General features: G+C 39.4%; 2 protein-coding genes and 1 long non-coding RNA gene across 7 annotated transcripts in view; 1 reads left to right on the top strand and 2 right to left on the bottom strand.

Annotated features, from left to right (window-relative positions):
- Asator (tau-tubulin kinase asator) lies at nt 1–13,986 on the bottom strand. Of its 4 annotated transcripts, XM_077417361.1 has the most exons (16): nt 13,467–13,985; nt 10,991–11,277; nt 10,097–10,226; nt 9,756–9,903; nt 9,464–9,678; nt 9,057–9,326; nt 8,856–8,942; nt 8,500–8,769; nt 8,129–8,315; nt 7,693–8,027; nt 7,311–7,610; nt 6,921–7,193; nt 6,582–6,846; nt 6,031–6,408; nt 5,644–5,962; nt 1–5,455 (listed from the first exon to the last, which is right to left on the bottom strand). In XM_077417361.1, exons 1-16 carry the CDS (start codon nt 13,467–13,469, stop codon nt 5,401–5,403), a joined length of 3,522 nt encoding a protein of 1,173 aa, XP_077273487.1. In that variant the 5' UTR covers nt 13,470–13,985; the 3' UTR covers nt 1–5,400. The 4 variants fall into 4 exon arrangements, with proteins under 4 accessions (XP_077273487.1, XP_077273486.1, XP_077273489.1 ...); XM_077417360.1 differs by lacking the exon at nt 10,991–11,277 and having other exon boundaries at nt 13,467–13,986; XM_077417363.1 differs by lacking the exon at nt 13,467–13,985 and having other exon boundaries at nt 10,991–11,312.
- LOC143903629 (uncharacterized) overlaps nt 11,301–22,086 on the top strand; it is a 14,604-nt gene continuing 3,818 nt past the window's right edge. Inside the window, exons 1-2 of the long non-coding RNA XR_013258759.1 lie at nt 11,301–11,753; nt 16,593–17,014. This is a non-coding gene — a long non-coding RNA (uncharacterized LOC143903629). The remainder of the gene's footprint in view (nt 11,754–16,592; nt 17,015–22,086) is intronic.
- Sff (BRSK family serine/threonine-protein kinase sugar-free frosting) overlaps nt 18,490–22,086 on the bottom strand; it is a 15,333-nt gene continuing 11,736 nt past the window's right edge. For both annotated transcript variants that reach the window (XM_077417373.1, XM_077417372.1), the window contains exon 13: nt 18,490–21,992. In XM_077417373.1, the coding sequence (XP_077273499.1) occupies nt 21,768–21,992 (225 nt within the window). In that variant the 3' untranslated portion in view covers nt 18,490–21,767. The remainder of the gene's footprint in view (nt 21,993–22,086) is intronic.

A 22,086-nucleotide genomic window follows, 5' to 3' on the forward strand; every position in this document is an offset into this window, starting at 1 on the left:
GTATATGTGTGTGTGTGTGTGTATATATATATATATATATATATATATATATATATATATATATATATATATATATTTACATACATACTATACTATACATACTATAGTATATTTACACACACACACCTCGAAGAAACTTTAATAACAAATAAAAACGACATATTGCAAACATCGCCTTTGTTCTTTTTACTTCAAGAAAATGATGATCCTGAGTCGAATGCTACTCCCGTGCGTTTATGTGTAAAATTACGTGAAAAAGGGTGATGGGACAGAAAAGAGAGAGAAATAGACGGGGGAGAGAGAAATATATATCAAATATTTCGCAAAGACAATAGGAATAAAGCGATTAATAATTTGACGATGGTAATGGAAACGACACAAAAACAATTCGAGAAACAGCTCAGAAAGCATTGTGAGAAGTATAAATTCTATTAGAAATATCTAAAAGAATTGATTGCACAATAGAATAGATTTTATTTATTCCTGCAGCGCGCGATACCAGGAAGTTTAAATGCTCGCACATTTTTTCATTATTTATCCTATAAATTGGTTTCTTTTCATTTATTTCTATCTATAAAGTTTCATATAATACGCTTAATTTCCCTTAATTTCCACTTTTCTGTGATTATTGGCTCAAATTGCTTCTAATAAAATAAGTCGATATTTCTAAGTAACTCGGATCGATCGGCTACAGTTCGGATCGATCGCACAACTATAAACTCATGTCACAGAGATGAGCTGTTTTACTAGACTGTATACGTTGAAACGGTTCGATATTCATTTGTACCAAATTCAAAATACGCATTAAAAAAAAATATTTGCAATAAAATTTTAAAATAGTGGAAGGGAAAGAGTTTTTCTAAGTTCAAATTGCTGAAATAAAGTTTCGGCTAAATTGAACTACGCTTACTTGACAATATGGTATTTCAATTTCTATCAATTGGGTGTTCGTTACAGCCAATTTTTGTTATATTTATTAACTGTACATGACTCACCCTTTTAATAAAGTGGCCACAATAATATGCATTAAATTGTTCGCAAAAAAATCAGTTACATATTACAGCAGAAAAGATTATGTCCTCGAGATCTCGTCAACGATTTGCGGATACATGTACATGATAAAGATAGAAACGATTATCGTGTCTCCTATTTTATAATACGTATGTTATAATACAGAATCATGGATGGAATGATACGTTTCCATCTTTCAGGGACAGAAAATATGCTCACATACATACAGTTACATTTACATACGGTTAAGATCCAAAAGGCAAATATATAATAGAATATACAGAAATGGATAATTTTATATGAAACATTGTAAAGATGATACAGACCATATTAAGAAAAAATAAAAAATTAATAAATAAAATGAAATAAATGTAAAAATATAGGAGAATATTATTTTTTATAAAATTTGAAAACATTACTTTCGTCTATCAAATTCGATTAAGAGAGAATACTGCTTTTTCTATTATAATTTCTTTGGAAATTTCCATATACAAAATATCCTGCACGACCGGAAAATATTTCAATGATAGATTTTTTTTACCAATTTTGAACAGCTTTATGCCTCAGTTAATTTCAAATAGACTTTAGCAGACTTTGATACTTAATTATGACGATATTTAATGTTAAAAATTATTATGACAATTAAGAACAGCTCAAGTAATTTTCGCAAAAAAAGTCGGTTTTAAAGCATCTACCTTTCAAATATCTCCCAGTGATATTGACATCCTGCATTATTACAATCTGTCTATATTGATTCGATTTTAAATTAACTCATTAAAGTCTAATTACAATCTTAATTTTTACGGTTTTTGTTTGGTTTTCGAGTATTTTGAGAAAATAGATAACAATTTTACACAAATTCTCCATGCTAAAGTATATTGCTTTGGGTTATCCAATAAATTAAGACACGAGAGTTTCATTTGGAGATTAAAGAAAACTATGGGCTCTTTAATGAGTTAATCTCTCAAATTTGTTGAACATCTATTGTAACTTTCTGTTTAATCATTGTATGTTACATTTGAATGTCCATAAAATACATACATTTGCATCTATATGCATATATGTATATATGCATTTGTCATAAGCTATATCTACATATATATGCATGCATGCCATTTATTTACATAAATTCGAAAAAAAGATACTCTATGCTTTTTCGCCCCTTTTTTTCTTCCTCTGGAAAAAAAAAGACAGTGGAACTTTATAAATTCAATTATACATGTATCCGAATAATACTTTACAGTTACAAGTTTATGTCATACTTGCATGAAAAGATACATATTTTTTTATATTTCTTATATAATAACGCTATTATTAATAATATCCAAAATTCACTGATTTTGATCTTTTTATGTCTATTCAATCTACGCCGTGTATCCGCACTTCGTATACATTTACACGAAGATATATTGCCACATAATTAATAAGCAATATTAAAAGTCGATGATAAACTTCCTATTAATATTATACAATATCTTTTTTGTTGCGCGTTATGTTCCGCTGAACAACAAAACGATTAAAAACTTGTGACGTTATAAATTATTATATTAGGTGTCCACATACACAGAATTGACGAAAAATGGTCATACAACTTCGTGAATTCTGGACTCTCGATCCTTCCTCGACAAAAATTTCGAGGAAGTAACATTTTTGTATCTATTTAAAAAAAATCGACATTACATCTTGTAAGAAATTACTTTATGTCTCCACTTTTCGCCAATATCGGAACACTTCCTATACTTGATCTTATCATATAATCATTGCACAGAATAATCTTCCTAATTTATACAAGGTGACGTGACTCTATTTCTGTTCTGTTCTCCATTTAAAATTGGATTTAACAATAGCACATTATGGATTATTCTACTATGACTAGTTTTATGCATCACTAGACTTCATTCAAGATTCGTTATATAAGAAAACTCGCAAAGCATCCGTGCTTAAATCAATTTTTTGTCATATTATGTGCATAAGAAATGTTTAAATACTTGTCACGCGTATATCTCATCCGACATCTTTCTCTTCATACATATAGTTATGGCATTCTATATTCATCTTGAAATATGTGTGTGTGTGTGTATGTATATATTATATGCTACATATGTGAATAAAGGAACCTGTATTTAGTACATTGTTTGTGGTACAAACATTATTTGAAAGTTCCTATTATAAATGTTTTTCACACGCATACATATCTCTTCGATTTGCACTCACACACATATATACTCATATACGCAGTTTCCCAACGTTCCTGCATATCCTTTCATCTATAGATTCCCTGATAAATTTGGGATGCATTTTTCTTAACGGCATAATTTTTTAACATTCAATTTTAAATATTTTTAATAATAATACAAATAAATGCACGTTATAACTTTATATAATTAATATAATTTACTAATAAAATCCCAAACATCTTCAGTTGTCAATTTAAATTTATTATTTTACAGTAAACTTATGTGTGTACATATATATATATATATATATATATATATATATATATATGTACACTTACATCCTTGAAGCTAATTTGAGAAGATCCCTGAATTTTTAATTATTTACAGTTCAAGAATCAAAACTCGTATTTAATTTCAAATTAGCCTAAAGAACTGTAGATGAAAGATAGTACAAGGAAGCTGAGATCATATACATATATATGTATGTATTTACAGGATATCTCGAAAACATTAAAAATTCTTTTAACGACGTATTGTTTGGTCAACTTATAATTAATTTTTCGTTAGCAAAAATGCTGACGTAATTAATCATTTTCAAATTATAAGCGATTAAACAAAAAAAGTTAATGCTTTACGAAAATTAATTTTCAAGGAACCAAATGAATAACAAAACTATGTTCCTTAACTAATATTTCACGTAAAAAATATATTTTAATAGAATTTTAATTTGAGGCTTTGTTACAACAATATATAATGTAAAAAATTGAGAAGTTGCGATAAATGATTACTTCTTGCTAAGGAAAAATCGACCCTTACGTGGCCAAACAATCTGTTCGTAAGAGGACTTCCGCGGGTTTTGAAACATCTTGTATATATGCGAAAAAACGTGTATTTTGTTGACTTTAATAATGGGCTATAAGGAGACTAGTTACACATCTGGCCCGAATTTTATAATTATTCTAGAGCCACTTCGTTAAAAACTCATTTCTTTCTCTTGCGACACTAAATAATACCTATTATCCATGCTTTCTTATATTATCCACAAAACTTATATTACTACGTGATTTATGCTCATTGCAAGAAAGCAATCCTAAATTTCTACGAATTTAAAGCACGCTCACATAAATCGGACGAGTATAATTTTAATCAATAAATTATCGAGCACTTGTTCTTTTCTTCAGATATAAAATATTCGTATTATTTTAACAAATAAAATATGTTTCACAGTGTACAACAGTAGTTGTAATAATTATATTTTTATAACAAAAATGTGTTTATATTACTTTGCAGCTATCACTAATAAAATCTTATAAGATTTGTAAATCTTATAAAACCTGTTTCTATATAGGATATTTTATATAATATGAACAAATTATTGCAGATAAATTATGCATGAATTATGCATAACGTATGTAGATAAGTGCATTCGATACTTCCGTGCAAAGAAATTTCTATCAGATGGATTTAATAAAAGGATAGAGTTCTGGTAACATTTACAGAACATATGCATAAACAAAGCTATTGTAAATCCAACAGATTTAAAAAAAAATAAGGAAAGAAATATATATTATCATATGTAGAACGTTAAAAGATACTGAATGGACAGGTTTGTTCGTGTTGCTCGTACTGTTTGCATTTAGAATCTTTGCCTTCTTTTTCTCCAATGCCCAATGTATATTTATCTCGTTTTAAGGGCAGGAATTTTTGAGAATTTCAAGCAACACGAACAAATCTATTGTAACATAAATGTGACAAGTGTTATAAGTAAAAAAAAGTATAATCTTAAAAAAAGCGACCATCTCGAATTACCAGATACGTGTACTGCTTGCACACCGAAAGCAATCTCATGTACACTTTCCGTCACGTTGCTGTGACTTATTGAGCACATGCCCCCAAAAATACGTAGAAAGCGTTCTTTTGAGAACGTCGCTCAACAAGTTCAGCAATTAATATTAAAGCGGCATTACGTGAATACGCATTCACAGACAATTACATTTTCGCACGCTAAATGAACAGCTGTTCTGTATCTCTTTGTAGATATATAGATATGATTATTTTTTACTAAAATTTTCATGTATCCGACGTATTTATCAGAAAAATTGCGTATTTTCGGTGTCCCAAATGATATCACATTCTCAGATGGTTGAGCAGTAAAAGCCTTCTCAATCTCTTAACACAAACAAAGGCTATTTGTCATTTTTAACATCAAATCTCACGATTCTCTGCTAGCAACCGTTGCGTCTGGTATGGGCCAATAACGGCGGCATCTATAATTACAGAAAATTGACATCTTTATTCAGAAGGAAAATTATATGCGATATCACATTAGTTTTAATTAATTTTACGTAGTGACGTATCAAGCTAAAGAAATAATATATCAAATATCTGAGACTATTTTTTCGTGTACCAGTGTCAGATACGTGTGTGTGTGTGTGTGTGTGCGATATATATTCACCTAGCTTTATTTTCTGCTATGTGAGGTGGCAACGATGTAGGCGGTGGTGGTGGTTGACGAGAAGATTTTGGCGGTCCACTGCTATTAGAATCACTTTCACTGCTCTCTTCGGATTTTTTACCAGGCTCCCGTAGAAGATGCGAAGGTACTCCCCTGGGGGAAAGTCTTGGCAATACTTCAGATTGCGGTCTCGTTCTATGTTGCGGTCTTTGGAACTGCAGATTCAGCTGACTAGCGTCTGTCACATATTTATCACTTTGTCTTCGGCGGCGCAAAGCGGGCGTACATCCAGTTAAATTTTCATCTTCGGCAGAGCTGGCTGAAGTTAAAGGTGACATGATTGGTCTAGCCGCTATATAGAATTTATATTATATTAGTTTTACTAACTATTCTCTTTTTCCTTAGTTGCGGTCGCGGGCACGGGTAGTTTTTCTACGTCACTTCCAGTTCCCGCCTTGATATTTGGAGTGTTAGTCTCGGGCGTCGATTCGGATAACGAACACCTTGGACTTTTAACAGGAACCGGTATTTTACTATGAGCGATGTACGTCCTATTAGATGTTTCCTTCTCTTTATTGTCCTTATTATCACGAATCGGTACTGCATTTTGCGCAGTAGTCAAGGCAGTAGTGGCATTAATCGATTCCTTTTGCAAACTCGCGTTTGCAGTTGGTCGATTCTCGGTCGCGTCGTAATATATCGATGGTTCTTCCGGTCCCGGATTAGGACTAGCTGGACTACCTGCCGTGCCGTTCGTCAATTTCTCTACAAATTCAGATAATGCAAATATTTGCATTATAAACGTAAAATGGATTGCAGTTGACTAACGCACTGATTCACTAATCAATAACAGATTTGTGTGTGTGTGTGTGTGTGTGTGTGTGTGTGTGTGTGTGTGTGTGTGTGTGTGAGAGAGAGAAACAATCGATTGCACGTACTTTGTAACGGTTCCCTGTCAGCACTAGTCTGGACAATTGTAGCACCACCGGTTGCATCTACCACTCTGATTTCCAATCTACCCGCTACTGCTTCTTCCTCTTCCTCTCCTCTAGGAGTGTTAAACATTGCATCGGGAGAGAAAGCTACTGCTGGTAGACTAGATCTTCTGACTGGTGCGGTCTGTCTCGGTTCATCGTATCGAGTAGCAATATTCCTCATAACATCGACTTCATACAGCAAATCATCAAATGCCGCTTGCTGAACCTGTTACCATCGAAATTTAGATACGTCTGTGCAAAAGCAATCAGTAGCGTTCGTACGTAGAACACGGTACGAACCAATGGAGCTTCGAGATAAGCTCGAACGTGTGGCGCTAAAACTGGAACGCTCCAAGCTCGCGGGAGTGCTCCTTGCAGTTCTGGATATTTTTCGATACCCGCAATGTTTAAACATCTATGCGGCACCGCTGGTCTCGGAGAATCCTCGCTTATTTTCGACAGTGCTATGGGCATGGGCATTAAAGACTGCTGTTGACACACATTTGAGGCATTTGATCGAGTTGCGACGGGTTTTGTATCCAATTGCCGTGAACCCTCGACGATACCTGTGGACTGCATGCGAGCATGCGTAAACTTGTTTAAATTTCGACCATTGTTCGTCGAAACATTTTTAGTGTAATATGCTCCTGCTTTTCTAATTTCTTTATCGTAATAAGCAAGAATTTTTACTTGTGGCGGTATGACGGATGGGGCATTTGTCCCTTTGTGCTCGGGGCTCTGCAAATTTTCGCCCTTCCACTCGTTATCAGTCTCTTCGGAATCGTCAAATTGTGATTTCCATTGCGAGGCCAGAGTCAATCCTCCGCCGCCTTTGGTCACTTGTTGGAGGGCGGACACGTTGTCGTCGTCTATTTGCGCAAATTGCGTAATAGAACAGTCACGTACCGCCGAACGTCCGCTTCTGACTTGTTGTCGGCTATCCGCTCTCCTTCTGGGTTCTCTTCTCAGAGGTTCTCTTTGTTCGGTTACCTGAAAATATAAAATTTGTGCAACCGTCAGTTGTGACGTAAGTACAAAAATCTGTCGTGTAAAATATAGATCGCGTATTCACCGGGCTTTGATTTCCAACGTATTTGGTATTAGTTACGTCATAAGAGCAATAAGAAGCGTCGACTTCCGTCTGTATACGAGGGCTCGGTAATTCCCCAGACGTTCCCTCGGGTGTAGCGATGCGCAAACGGGCGAGAGTAGCGGGCAACGTAGCGCCGCTCGCTGATTTCCTAAGTGGTGCTGTTGCATTTGTTACCGTTTTAAGGCGAGGAACCTCGGATGCGGAACGTGCGGAAGCCATCAATGCATCTCCCTCGTTATCTACCGGCTTTTCTACTGGCGTAGGAACTTGAGATTCCACCGCCATCGAGACTGCGCGTCGTTTCTTGGGAGATCCTATGCGATGAACGATAATTGCTACGTGATAAATTTAACCAAAAAAAAAGAAGAATACAAAACCATATAGATCGCAACATAGGTTGTAAAACTGTACAAACCTTGGGTTGGCAAAGATGGGACATTCTGTTGCGCGACCTGTTGATGCGTATTATCCGTCGTTGGTATTGTGGCATTGCAATTTTTATCCCTACCATGATTGCTGATAGCTGCTGCAAATGGCACCGGAGAACCTTCAATTCCACGTTGCCTGTTTCTTCTATATATACTTTCGTAATCCAATTGTGCCTATGTCAAACAAATGCAAAACAAAAAACACGATAAAAAGAATGGATCGTATTCTCTAAAACGTTAAAAAATTAATCAAAGATCTCTAAAAATGTAGCACGTATATAAATGCTGTCCGCTAATAAGATTTAAGACGAATAAGACAAAAATATTTATATGATTATACGAGTTTTGTACTTCTTACATCTAACTCCTTTCTGTTGTCCGGTTCCACGTTCTCTTGGTTATTCGTATCCACATTTGTGGTTGGAGGCTGATTGAGAGTAGTAGCCGTGGTAAGAGCAGGTGGTACAGCTACCGTAGGTAACGATCTAGTACTCGATAAACCTTCATTAGCTATCAATGGCCTTTCCCAATCGTAGGGATCGTTCGGTTTTACACCTCTACGTTTCATACATCGTTCAAACAGACCAGCTAACATACCGTAATCTGGTTTATCCGCATACTCCAAACTCTACGAAAATATATAAATGTTTCGCATTATTACAAAGGCAAATATTTAACCGTCATATAATTAGTACAAATCGTATCGAAGATTACCTGAATGTGTTCTAAAAAGACTCGTAGATCGGATGGGAGATGTTTCAAAAGTAATCGATGATCATATTTTTCTTTCATGAGACCCACCTGTACAAGATTTAACGAATACTTAAATAACGCTCTTAATTACACGCAAAACTGCAACTGCCTCTGCGTATCTTACAACTGTCCGTGAATTTGAAAAAACTCTCCGACACTCACTTGCTCTTTATCTTTTATTTTTCGCCACGGCAGTTGCCCATTAACGAATTCGACCAGCATATAAAATAGCGACCATAAATCATCGTGTCGGCCCATCTCTTTATTTTTGTGCGCATTGACCGACGCGTATCGGACGGTTCCTCTAAATCCCGCAGCGGCACGAGGCGGTCGCACCTCTCCCGTACTGGTCGTGAATTGTCGAGCTAGACCAAAATCTAACATGTATACCAGCCTCGAGTTGTACGGATGGCGGCCAATTGAAAAATTTGACTGTAATACAAAATATTACTATTAATATTCTTACGACTACGTAACTCTACATAATACGCGGCGGTTCAGTAAAAGTACAGATTATCCCCAAAATGTGTAAACTCTACGTAAGCAACGACGCGCAAGCGCACACTTACAGGTTTAATATCTCTATGCAAAAATCCCACTTGATGAATACTTTCTATAGCTTTCAAAATTTGAAGACCAAGACGTAACGTAGTGGAAAGTGAAAAAGCTCCTCGCGGTTGTGCTCTGCGCAATTCCGCCAAGTTCTTTCCTTGTAACTGCATTACAACATAATTAAATCGATCGTTACGTCCACAGCCAATAAAACGGCAAACATGGTCTTTACCTGGAACAATTTTTATAACGAGGCTGACTTACTTTTGCGAGCATAAACGTCCGTTTAGTTAAAAAGTTTATACCAACCCTGTAATTTTTTCAGTACAGCTACCTCCATCTTCAAGACTTGTTTCGGCTGCCGTGCAGATTCGACTTTAAGGGCAACTTGTTCCTTCGTCATTAAATCAAGACCTTCGTAAATTTCACCGAATCCCCCGCCACCTATTTTTCTCACCTACGTATCAAAAAAAGACACGTGTTTTTCTCAGACAACATATCTGTCCGATCGCGAGCTACGCCGACCAAACGGCAAACACAGCATCGATATAAAAATATTTTTTCTTCGATATACGCGTAACGTTAAGTATTTCTCACGAAAAGTGAGGATGTCTCAGGGGAATACGTGGGAAGAATTAAAACAAGCTTACAACTTTCCAACGCTCTTTGACCACATGGCCGGGCTGCAGCAGATCTTCGCTCGTCATAGTTATATTATTATTTTGATCCGTGCTTTCGTCGCCTACATTCCTCAATGCCGAATCCTCGGGGTTCGCGGACCTGGAAAGCGCAAGTGACAGATTATGTCGTAAACATATGTAGACGTGACGCAGCGCGTGCGCGCGCGAGCGCTGTCACCGCGCCGACCAAGCGAACTGTCAACGCGTTAATGCATCTCGAATACGATTTTAACCTGAAATGACGTTTGACAAAATTGGTCGATACGCGCCCCGCGCTAGGCAGCCACGATTCACGATTGCGCGCGTTTCTCGCTATTCGGTCCTGAAGCGAATCTCCATATCAAGCGACCTCCCTCTCTAACTTTGCCTTCGACCTAGCGATCGTTAGTCGTTACTCCGCCAGCGTGATTCGGCTGCGTCGGCTCGCCGACGGTCACGACGATAATCAATCGAGGCAGTCGAGCACGCACACGCGCACGCACATTTTCGGCTCTTTTTCGCAATAATTTTGTTCTCGACTGGCGGTGCCGACGAGTCGACGTCGACGTCGACGGGCGATCATCGTTGACGATCGAGGCGAGGCGCGACATAAAAAGCGACCTTCCTTCGCCGCCTACGACCAACGGCAGCGAATTTAAACGAATCTTCACGTCGCGGCGAGACAGACGGTCTCGCCCGGTTCTCCCGTCGCCCGTCGCGTCGTCGCGAACGAACGCGTTTTTCACCGAGCTCGCCACCAACCGCAACCGTGAACCGCACACTACCGAAACCGAGAGTCCGAGTCCGAGAGCGGCGAGGCAGGGCGAGAGCGCCGAGAGCCGATCCAAATATATATATAGGTATACAATGGTATTTTATTTTTACCAACAACGTCGTCGTCTGCTAGAGGCACCTCGCTCACACGGCGCGACGTTCCTCTCGTGCGCGACGTACTCTCGGCGGAGACGACACCGTCGCACAAGGCACGCGCACGGCGCACAGCTCCCTTCACAATTCCGTCGTCGTCGTCGTCGTCGTCGTCGTTGCCGTCGCCGTCGCCGTCGCCGCCATGGCCATATCCTTCTCTTGGCCGGGCCGCCGTCCGCGCAACGGTCTCGAATTACCGGGTAGCCGATCACTCGCTCGTCGCGGCCGGGCCCGGGTGTCCGCGGCTGCCGCGAGTGCCGTGAAACCCGTGAAACTTGCCGTCAAATGCCAGCGGGACGGCCATCTTTCGATTTCGCACCGCACGAGAATCGTAGTGCGCGAAATCGTCGGGAGATAGCGCGCGATGCGCGATGTACGGGGCGATCGATGCACCCTGCACCCTCCTGTCTCTCTCTCTCTCGCTCTCTCCACGCCCCACTGCACACCGCCGCGCGCCTCGCCACACGCCCGCGCCCTCGCCGCCCACTCGCGCCCGTCGCTCCTTCTCTTTCTCTCTTTCTCTCTCTCGCACGTTTATTATTGGTTATTATCTCGCGTAGATCTTGCGCTCTTTTACGCGTGTAGTTGCGCGCGTCAAAGTTCCGCGTGGTAAATAAACGCATCGGGACATCGGCGTCGGCGCGACAACGCCGACAAAGTGAAATTTCCTTTCACGGCGCATCGTGGAAAAGGAGATGGACAATTACAAATATTTGAATTCGTAACGTATCCCCCTCCTCTATGAGTCGTCAATCGTATTATCGTTTCACGAGTGCTCGTTCATCGACGATCATCGACGCGCGAGTCGAGTCGAGTCGCATTAGGAGCGCTTATTCGCGGCTTATTAATTTATAACCTAACCTGCGCGTCGCAAGCCATATCGCAAGTCGCAAGGTGAAGCGCGACGGGAATTTTTTGTGACGAGAGACGGGTATAGAGGAGCGCGAGCATATACGTATGGTATTCTGCCTGCGCGTTATCGCGCGGCGTTGGAGCTTGACGGAGCTGTCGCGCGCACGTTAGAAAAAGCTAGGAAAGACGGAAAATACTCGTCGTTGGCCCTACCGTGTCGCACTTGGAATTCGCATCGCGCGTCGCGCTGTCTTTTACCGTCGTAAATTTAAATACTGGAAAGGATTTTGATTCCGTTTCGCGGCGTAAAGCGCGCTTATAATAAAATTTTGACCGTCCGCTCGCGGCTCCCTTTGCCAGAGGGCATAATTTAAGTTTAAACGTCTATTTTTAAACGGCCTCACTCGGCATATATAATACACCGAGAGCAGCATCTTCCTCCTCGCCGGACAACTTTTCCAACTTGTCTCCATTTTTCTCACTCCGTTTTCTTATTCCGTACGAGCCAACGAGCCAACGTTGCGCGGCCATATCTGCGTGATCTGCGCGATCGCTGCGCGGAAATAAGAATAGCTTGGAACGCGAAATATTTCGTTTATCGCTCGATCCAAATTTCGAAATGAGCGAGCGCCTCGTCACTCGGATTTCGGATTGCTTACGTACGAATAGAATATTCCGTAAGTCTGTTGAATCACGTACACATGCACGGGCGCACGGACGTGTTTTACAGTTATCGAATGGTAATGGTAACGCAAAATGGATTTAAAGAATATACTATATATACGACGCGATGATTATTCAAGAGGCTTTAATAATATAGGATATATACCGTTTCTCTCTCGGACGCGATACAAATCGTAGATAGAGAATATAGAGACCCCGGGCGCTAAAATAGACGGTATCGTTATATAATTAAGCGTCAAAAGTTATTGTCGCTTCTTAATTATCTATGCCGACTATGCCTATACGCTTGATTCGCCGAACCATTTCGATTTTCAACGAAATATATCTCTAGATGTCTAGATTGTCCAGATTGAAGACGTATAGCGTGAACGCTTTTGCCATAAGATAAAACTACGAAAATAAAAATATATAAAATAAAACGAGAGCTGTGATATTAAATTATTTAAATTTTCTATTTTCGAGAGAGAGGAAAAGGAAAGAGACGACTTTACAAAAGAACGTTTCGTCGCAAACTCTTTCAATCTACTGTGCGCCGAGAGAAGAAGCTCGTGAGAAATATGCTTTTATTTTCTCTCTATTTATATAAGAGAAGCGTTAAATCCAGATATATCTTAGTTATAATTTCGGGAAGTATTCCAAAACGGTTAAGTTTAACGCTCTGGCAAAGGCTTGTAAATCATCCGCTCGAAGTATGCGTATGCATGCGCGTATATACGTTTGGAAAATGATTATACGCTCGCGCGCAAACGTACGTAACGCATGGCATGTACGTTCGTTAAACGGTTATAGATATAGATAATCGTTATAGTTAACTAAAATTAAAAGCACCCGCGGCCCGCGTCACGTCAATCAATCGGGGAGCCGGGGGAGGGCGTCTCGTATACGTATACTTACGTACCATTTCATGATCTTGACGAAAACAAACGGTGAGCGGGAGGCGGGAGGTGCGATAAAACGTATTTCGCGGATCAAACCGACGTACGCGGACGGGAAGCGAACACGCGGACGCGGAAAGAAGGTAAAGACCGAATCAAGGTTCTCGGTTCTCGCACGTGTTTTTCGCGAGCCGGGCCGTTTTAACCGGCGCGGCGTGGCGCGGCGCGGCAGGGCAGATTCACCTCCTCGACTCCGGGCGACGGCGACGGCGACGACGACCGACGACCGAGCCGGACTCGTCGCTCGCGAGAGTCGAGTCGTAACAGCGCTTCGCTCTTTGGCATCGGCGGACCTGCGACATCGTCCCCTTCGGCCCCTGCTTCGCTCTAGCCGCTTCGCCTCGGCAGCTCGGTCGTCCCCGGGTTGTCCCGCCGAGAAGCGAGCGAATCTCCATCGAGATTCCCGCATTTTTCTCGCTTTTATTCTCCACCGTTGGACGTCGTCGCGCGACCAATTTCTTTGTGACGATTCATATTCGGCGCGATGCGAAGGGCGACGTCCTTCCGATCCCGAGCATTCACCTCCGTCGCCCGTTTATCTCGTTGATCTTTGATATATTTGCGGTAACGAATTATACTTATCATTGTTTTACGAACCTTTTTCGTTAATGTCAAAGATATTTCTCCACGCTTCTCTTCCGAAATCTGAAATAGATTTTAACTACTTCCAAAAAATACGCCCACAATTCCTTGAAATTGAAAATTAATTATGCAAATTATGCAATTTATTTCATATAACGATGCGAATCTTAAAAAAAATCTCTGCGTTAAAATGGTTATGATTCGTTTAAAGTATAGGATGATAAAAACGAGCTTCTAAAAATAAGATGGTTTACGAATCTCGTTATAGGTACTTGGTACTCTATATATGCATTCGCTTTTACAGTCAAAACTTCGTAGCACGTACTGTCGGTAAAATCGTTGATGTTTGCTAAATAATGGAGTAACGCGTGAATTACGGAATGATTTACATTCTTGTTGCGTCATCGAAATTAGAATATTATTATATTTAAATTTTCGGAAACCAAGTTTTGTGATTTTATTTACAAGACAAGCGGATTTAATAATATCTGTTTATTATTAATGTTGCATTATTATTATACTTTTATACATATTTGATATTGGCCATCAACAAATATTTTACAATTTTTATTTCCCCGCCCCTAGTGTTTTTATTTGTTTGTTCAAAATCTAACGCGATATATTTTCATAATAATAGTAATAATAATAATAATAATAATAATAATAATATAATAATAATAATAATAATAATATAATATAATATAGTAATAATAATACATAATGCATAATACATAATAATTCATAGTCATCGCGCGTGACGCGTGACCATCTCGATAATAATCACCCCGCGCTAAATACATCGTCGTTCTTTTAAATCGCCCCGTACTAAAACGACGTGCGTATCGGAACGATCGGTACGCGCGATAAATAGGTAAACGCAGCGCGTAAATCGATATTCAACAAATAAGATTTAAGTAAAACAATGGTACATACATGCACGTTTGGCGCGATGAAAGTCGCGACGGAAAATTAATCGCTTGGCGCAGATTGCGTATACGGATTCGCAAATTCTCGCGCTGCGTCGCGCGTTATATAATATCTTTTCTTTTCTCTTTTCTAAACGAAAGCAGAATTTCGCACAACGCAAATATGCAGATACGTGCTACGGTGTCGCGTTTTTCACTTTGCATAATATGATGATTATGAAAATTCTATCTCGAATGATCGACGATTGCTCAAAAGAATGTGTGTCCGTCATGTGTATGTGTCGCGTGTCGCGTGTCGCGTGTATGCGTGGGTGTATGGGGATATGCGGTTCGCTTCTTTCGCCAGCCCGTGACACTTGAATCGCAATACGTACGCGTACGTCGTTAGTCGTTACTCGTTACTCGTTACCATTGTAATTCGCGTGCGAAGGGAATCTAATCGTCCATGTACAATAGATCGGTATCGCTTATTTGCTTATAACATCACTAATATCGGTATCGGCATATAACCGCAAGGACAATTTTTATCATTCGTAAAAAAATAGTTCACTGCTAGTGCGTCGAATTTCAACGTTTTTTCGTTTCTCAGGCTAATTGCGCGAATCCGGTACGACGTTCGAGTAAGATGTAAGATGTATTCGCGATGTAATATAAGTGACACCTCGAAATTTTTCCGAAACGTGCGGCTTACCACAAACGTGGGATGCTAAAATGCGGCTGAGAAAAAAGTTTATTCCGATAGCGTACAAATCAATCGATGCGTGCATGCGCTTTTATGCGCGCTACGTATGTGTGTGTGTGTACGTTAAAATTGTGGTGCATGTGTATCGATCGGACACGATGATCGTCCGATTCACACGGGCAAATCGAGCGGAACGCGGTTTACGCTGCAACATATTTTTGCTGAAAAGAATACCGCTCACTCACAGCCGTTATTGTCAGTTTGTCTGGACGTCGCTAAATATTCAGAGCACATACTACGTACGCGCGACTACTATAGATCGAAGCTCGTAACGCGAGGGAGATTTGAAAAATTACTGATTTTTACGTTCCGCGACGCTTTTGCTGTTGTTCGAGGAAAAGAAAACTCGAGCCAATATTATACTTCGAACGCGATAACGCGAGGGAGAATATAAGCGTTCCCTTTTACGTCGAACGTAATTTGGAGAACGTAAAAAGGAAGGAACTAGTCGCCAATTTTTGAATTTTTATTGCAAAATATTGCTAAATATGCGAAGCGACTATCAGAAGAGAACATATATTTAGAAATTATTATTTCCCGTTAATTATTACATTATAGTATAGTAGTAATAAGATCGCAGTTCCGATGCTCTTCTAAAAAATAACTGTATTTGAGAAACATACTGTATTTCGAGAAATTATCCAGTTCCTTCCCGCATAAATAATATGTTTAATTACAATTGGGATCGATTCGAATCGTCCTTTCGCCGACGCAAAATTAACTTGAAACTCAAAGAGATTTCGTCTTTCAATCCCTATCCTGTTCGATCGCAAAATTTCGTTACCTCTCCAGCGATGCACGATCAGTTTGACAATTTTCCGTTATTTTATAATTTTTAGATTCGAGAGAGGCGTCGACGCCAGTTGTACGAGAGAGAAAAAGCTACTTCGTCTTCGTCGACTGTCGCGCGCGTCGATGGAACCTAGCTCGCTCTCTCGAGTCCCACATACTTACTATACTCGCTAATCGTGTCTACGTGGTCTACGGGCGATGATAAGAGGACAAGAGGTACGTGCTGATTTACAAGACCCGGCGATCAGTGCGATATTGGTGGTGCAACGGTTGCAACTTGCAACCGATAAGCGTGACGCGATGTATACCGTAATTATACCGTAAAAAGAAGCGTTCCTAGTCGCGGTCAGTTTTCATCGCAAATCGCAACGCGACTTCCTAGACAACTCAGACTTTGGATGTCTGAAAACGAGGACATCTCTTCGACATTCTTTTGCCTATGGATTAACTTCGATATCACGAATATTTGGTGAGTTCTTCTTCCCCGCTTTCACTAAATCTTGGCTAAAACTAATTGGACCTCGTCGTTTGTCGCGGCTATACGAAAGATCAAAGTGACGGTCAAAGAGATCGGTATACACACGATAGGCGCGACGGTCGCGCCGAGAGATTACGAAAGACGCACGATAAATATTATTGTTATATGGATGCGCGCGATATAATAGGGAGAAGCATGATAGTAATAATTAACCACGCGGAATTTTTCACTTGGAGACGAGAGCTATCTTACAATAGGTAATATAAGACGCGTCCTCGAGGAAATGCGAGGACGACGCGAGGCGCGAGGCACGTCGCGGCGACCCGCGTACGATTCCCGTCGCCATTTACTTATTTTTCCCTCTGAGTCCTACATACATACATACATATATATATACACACATCTAGAATACATGCCCAACATCGCGATCTTGTGCATGCCCGTAAGAATCGAAGAGAGTGAGAATTTTTTTATTATCTTATTTTTGGTGTTTCACGAATTATTCTCAACCTAATTAAATATAAGACACATTTGATTTGGAAGAAAATAATGTTTGGAACTCAGAGGGTTGTAAGTATCACTGTTGCGCCCGACACGCTTCGATCACGACGGCACTCGCGATACTCACGGTCAGCGCGGGATGGCCGCGGGACACACCGCGCCCCGAAGAATACTTATAGTGCACATTTAACAAAAACCGCCAACAAGGAAACGTGCGTGTGTAATAATTTAATCGATCGCATGCGCAAATTGCATTGTCTTATAAATCGTATAAAAATTTTTTATATATTCAACCTAGCTTGTAATGCCTTAAAAATACGGTACGTCGGGAATTTGGTATATAATGCCTGCAGACCTACGCGCCTTTCTTGCGGCGCGGCGAGACAATTTTGCTACGATCCGCGCGCGAGCTCCAAGCTATCGGGAAAGCGTACGTTCGTTCGTCATTAACTCATTATCACCGATATTTCATGATTCAGCGGAAAGAGATCGGCGCGAACGCGACATGCGGCGCGCAAAAGCGAATCGAAAAATAAGTCGGAGACACGTTAAGAGATAGCGAGTAATCTTCTGTTCTTTCTTTCGTACAAGAGACTTCGCGATGTTACGTCAGCGGCACAGCTATCGGCGAGATATTTCGTCGAGGATCGATGCAACGCACCCTCGTATCGTCTACTTATAATACATTCGCTAAGTATCGCTCTAGCGCGCTCTGGATCGACCTACGAAAATATCACGCGGATTCCCCTCAGTTTGCCTTTTACGAAATAGAAGACAAATTTGTTACGAAATTTATATCTTTACGCGCAGAACTGTATTGTAATTCGCTTGAATTGTTAATATATGGGTTTGCATACCAAAGTTGCTTTAGCTTTCCTCCCTTAGCTCACATTCTTGACTCACAGACTTGCACAATATAAAATCCTAATAATTTAATATGGCCGGTAATTTGTTTTATATGTACCTATATATATATATATATATATATATATATATATATATATATATATATATAGGTATATATCCCCTTTCTCTCTTTCTCTAACCACGTCCGTCCACCCACTACTCCGTCTCTCCTCTTATTTTCTTATTATAATATACTTACGCACTGTGTATAAGTAGTTTTATTTAACCGCAATTAGTAAATAGATAATTGCAAGTTTATACTAATTTTAATTATACGTAGTGGAATGCGCGCGCGCGTGTGTGTGTGTGTGTGTGTGGTGTTTGTATTGTTAATACTAAATTCACATTCATTTTCTATGTATAACCATAACGTTCATTCCTTTCTTATTTTTTCTCATATATGTAAACGCTCACTTGCTCTCTCTCTCTCTTTCCCCCCCTCTCTCTCTCGCTTTCTATTATTTTTGCTCTCGTACGTGTAATAAACAATTTCGCGCAAAGTCTGATTTTTCAACGTAAAAAATATCAAGCGATTTCAGATCGAGGATACCATTATTTTCTCTGCGAATAATGCGCACGGAAGGTAACGAAGGCTTTTCCATTGCGGATTAATCGCATCTATATATATTTGAGTAATGATATCCGTCTCCGTTTTTCTCGTTATAATTATCCTATACGATCAACGAATGACACACTCGTGGATAATTTACCAACTTTTGTATAATATGTTTAATCTTTAACTACTGATATTAATGCTTGTTCTGTCTTTGGCCATATCGAATCGTCATGATTTATTTTTGCGTCAACAATAAAAAAAAATAATTGGGTTTTCGGAAAGCGATGGAGAAAAAAAGAAACATTTACGTTTTATCTATGATTTGGTGTTTTTGCATATAAATAATACTTTAGATAATTCCCTCGTTAGCTTCAAGTCGCTGTTAAATGTCTGTGTGTCACTATAATAATAGGAGCGAGAGACTATATAAAAATTGAAACTAGTTAAGGATCAACGACTTTTCATAAAATTTCACCCACGCATTTTTCATCGTACATAATAGTATTTTCGATACGTATCCAGCTAAATCCCTTTTATAACATTACGTATTTTTTCTTGATAATGCGGAACGACAATGCTGCCGTTAGCTGAGCCTTTAATAACTGAAAAACACCGCCGCGTTTTGCATCTCGCGAAATTTTGCCACTCCGAAATGCAATGGAAAAAGTAGATTGTTAGTTCTCTTCTTCCGTATCGTTAATCGATTATAAAGATATAGCCCTCGGATATTTATATATAGGAACGAGTCGCCACATGCGCGATATAATACGTAAGTAATATCTGAAGCGAGAGCGCCTAATTGGGGGATCTAACGCGCGCTAAAAAAAAATCACAATTTTGATTTGTGCGAACATTTATGCACTTTCGCTCTCACCTACCAATCTAATCCTAATCGTGTAAACTTTGAAGATCGCGTCATTGGATTATCATCAAGGACAATCTCTTTTCCACATTGTACTCTCAGAAAATCGATCGATTTCAAGATATTCATCTCCGAGAATATCCGGGCGCTCAACGCTCGTTATTTCCTCCGTTACTTTATCTAGTCTTTCTTTCTATCTTCGTAAACATATATCACGATGTAGTCTTATATAACAAACCTTCGCTTAAAAATGATGACGCGTATTTATACGCCTCATATCGCTTTTTATTAAGAAGCCAATAGGGACAATTTTGAGATATGTCTGTGTTGAGAATAACTTTATGATATAACTACTTATTCCTTATATCGCTTAAGGAAGTGCAGTTCTTACTGTTTTTGTAATACCTATATATATTTTTTTTTCTATATGAGTTTTACATTCGGCAACGCGTTAGCTTTTAATTCACTTTGCGACGGGTTTTGCGTGCCATGGTCGATTTGATCGTCCTCCGCTTTTCATCTTGCAAAAACCAAACGAATATCTATGCTTCGTACGATCATGAGACTTGCGTGTGTATTTATTAATTATTAATATATTTTATTAGTCGGAAACCTTTCTTTGTACCTCTCTCTTTCTAATTTGTTTTCTTTTCCGTCATATATGAAAAAAAATTCTTGAGGCATTCTACGCGCCTACCGTGTTTCTCAGAATATATGCGGTGCGTTGTTGGAATAGATTACTGCTGTACGAGGAAATTGATGTAATGAAATTGTAAGCAAAAAAATTGTGCGATGAGCGAATAAAAATTATAACTTTCGAGACAAATAATTTATAATATATATATGGGGTAACGATGTGGTGCTCTCCAAGCAACGGCATTAGGTCTTTTCTACACGGAAAAAAATGACGTATCAACAGCATCATTTTTTGTATCAACAGCATTAGTGTTATTTGAGATAAAATTTATTGATGCAACATCAATATGAATGAACATAAAACATCAGATTATTGTTTTAATAATTTAAATATTTGGTCCAATAATATCCAATTGAATTAACTACATACGCTTGTGGCAGCCCGTGACGTTTAATCGAAGCAACTTCATTTTTTTTCCCGTGTATAATTAATAAATAAAACATGCCTAAGCACAACATTACCATTTGTTAATACAAATTTAACACAGCGCGATGCAATTTTGCAGTAATATCCATTGTATGTGTAACGTTATATTATTGCACTTAAGTTTCGCACGAAACACATTTTTTTAAATATACTTTACATTTCTCTTCTTGAGTAATCGTGAATCTCTTCATGCATAATGCTTTATGTAGGCTTGTTTATTGAAATATATATGACATTCGGCGGTTTTAGGTCTGGAGGTGATTTGGAAATAGTGTCTCTCTCTCTCTCTCTCTCTCTCTCTCTCTCTCTCTCTCTCTCTCTCTCTCTCTCTCTCTCTCTCTCTCGAAGATCCATTTAGCTTACGAACGCAGAATAGGATGTTTGCATTTAATATCGCTTCTAGCGTTAAATTTTGAGTTATTTGAGGAAAATTTTTGCACGTGTATCTTTCGAAACAAAATTAAATATTTTACTTTGAGAATGAAAACTTTATCCGGAGCTCGCACTAATGGTTTCGATGTTTTGAATTACGCAACGCAAATAAGCGCGCTATCCACATTGTCGTCTTTCTATTTTCTCGTTACTATACTGCTGACGGTAAGATTTATGATGTTAGACCTCAATCTTATTTGTTGCGATGTCGCATTATACGCATACAGATGTGTCTCGCGCATTTTCTGCAGTTCTGTTAAAGCGTCGCAAGCGTTCGTCAGAGGAAACCTCACCAGAATCTCTGAGCGCTGTCCCATAGGCTTTTCAGACTTGATCGAAACTCGAAGCGAAGGTTCTGGTAGTATCACGCTATGTTGTTGCCACTCATTGTGGTCATACATTTCTTCTCGGGCGTGTTTTGGCTCTCTGAGTTACTTCGCACCGCTTTTGGCGGGCTGCCTGGCGTCGGTGTCGTATCGCCCGACAGAGCATTGTTATTGTTCGTCGATGTCGAGCTTCTTCTACCGTTCTCGCGGGTCGGCGACTTCACGTCGAATACAGATGTATCCGACTCGATGTCCGAATCGATCTGAAACCGATACGATGCTTCGTTATTTCGTTAATCGGTATGACAGCTCTCTCCTAACATTCGCTATCTCGTGCAAATCTCTACAGTAGCCCCT

This window comes from Temnothorax americanus, unplaced genomic scaffold (genome assembly GCF_048541705.1).
Source record: "Temnothorax americanus isolate GAGA-0224 unplaced genomic scaffold, ASM4854170v1 Scaffold49, whole genome shotgun sequence".
NCBI classification, from domain to species: Eukaryota; Metazoa; Arthropoda; class Insecta; order Hymenoptera; family Formicidae; genus Temnothorax; species Temnothorax americanus.

Coding starts and splice junctions, on each gene's coding strand:
- Asator (XM_077417360.1), bottom strand. CDS start 13,912: ATGCGGGAATCTCGATGGAGATTCGCTCGCTTCTCGGCGGGACAACCC. Junction 9,679..9,755: donor TGTACTGAAAAAATTACAGG/GTTGGTATAAAC, acceptor AAATTGTTCCAG/GTAAAGACCATGTTTGCCGT. Junction 5,456..5,643: donor ATAGCAGAAAATAAAGCTAG/GTGAATATATAT, acceptor CTGTAATTATAG/ATGCCGCCGTTATTGGCCCA.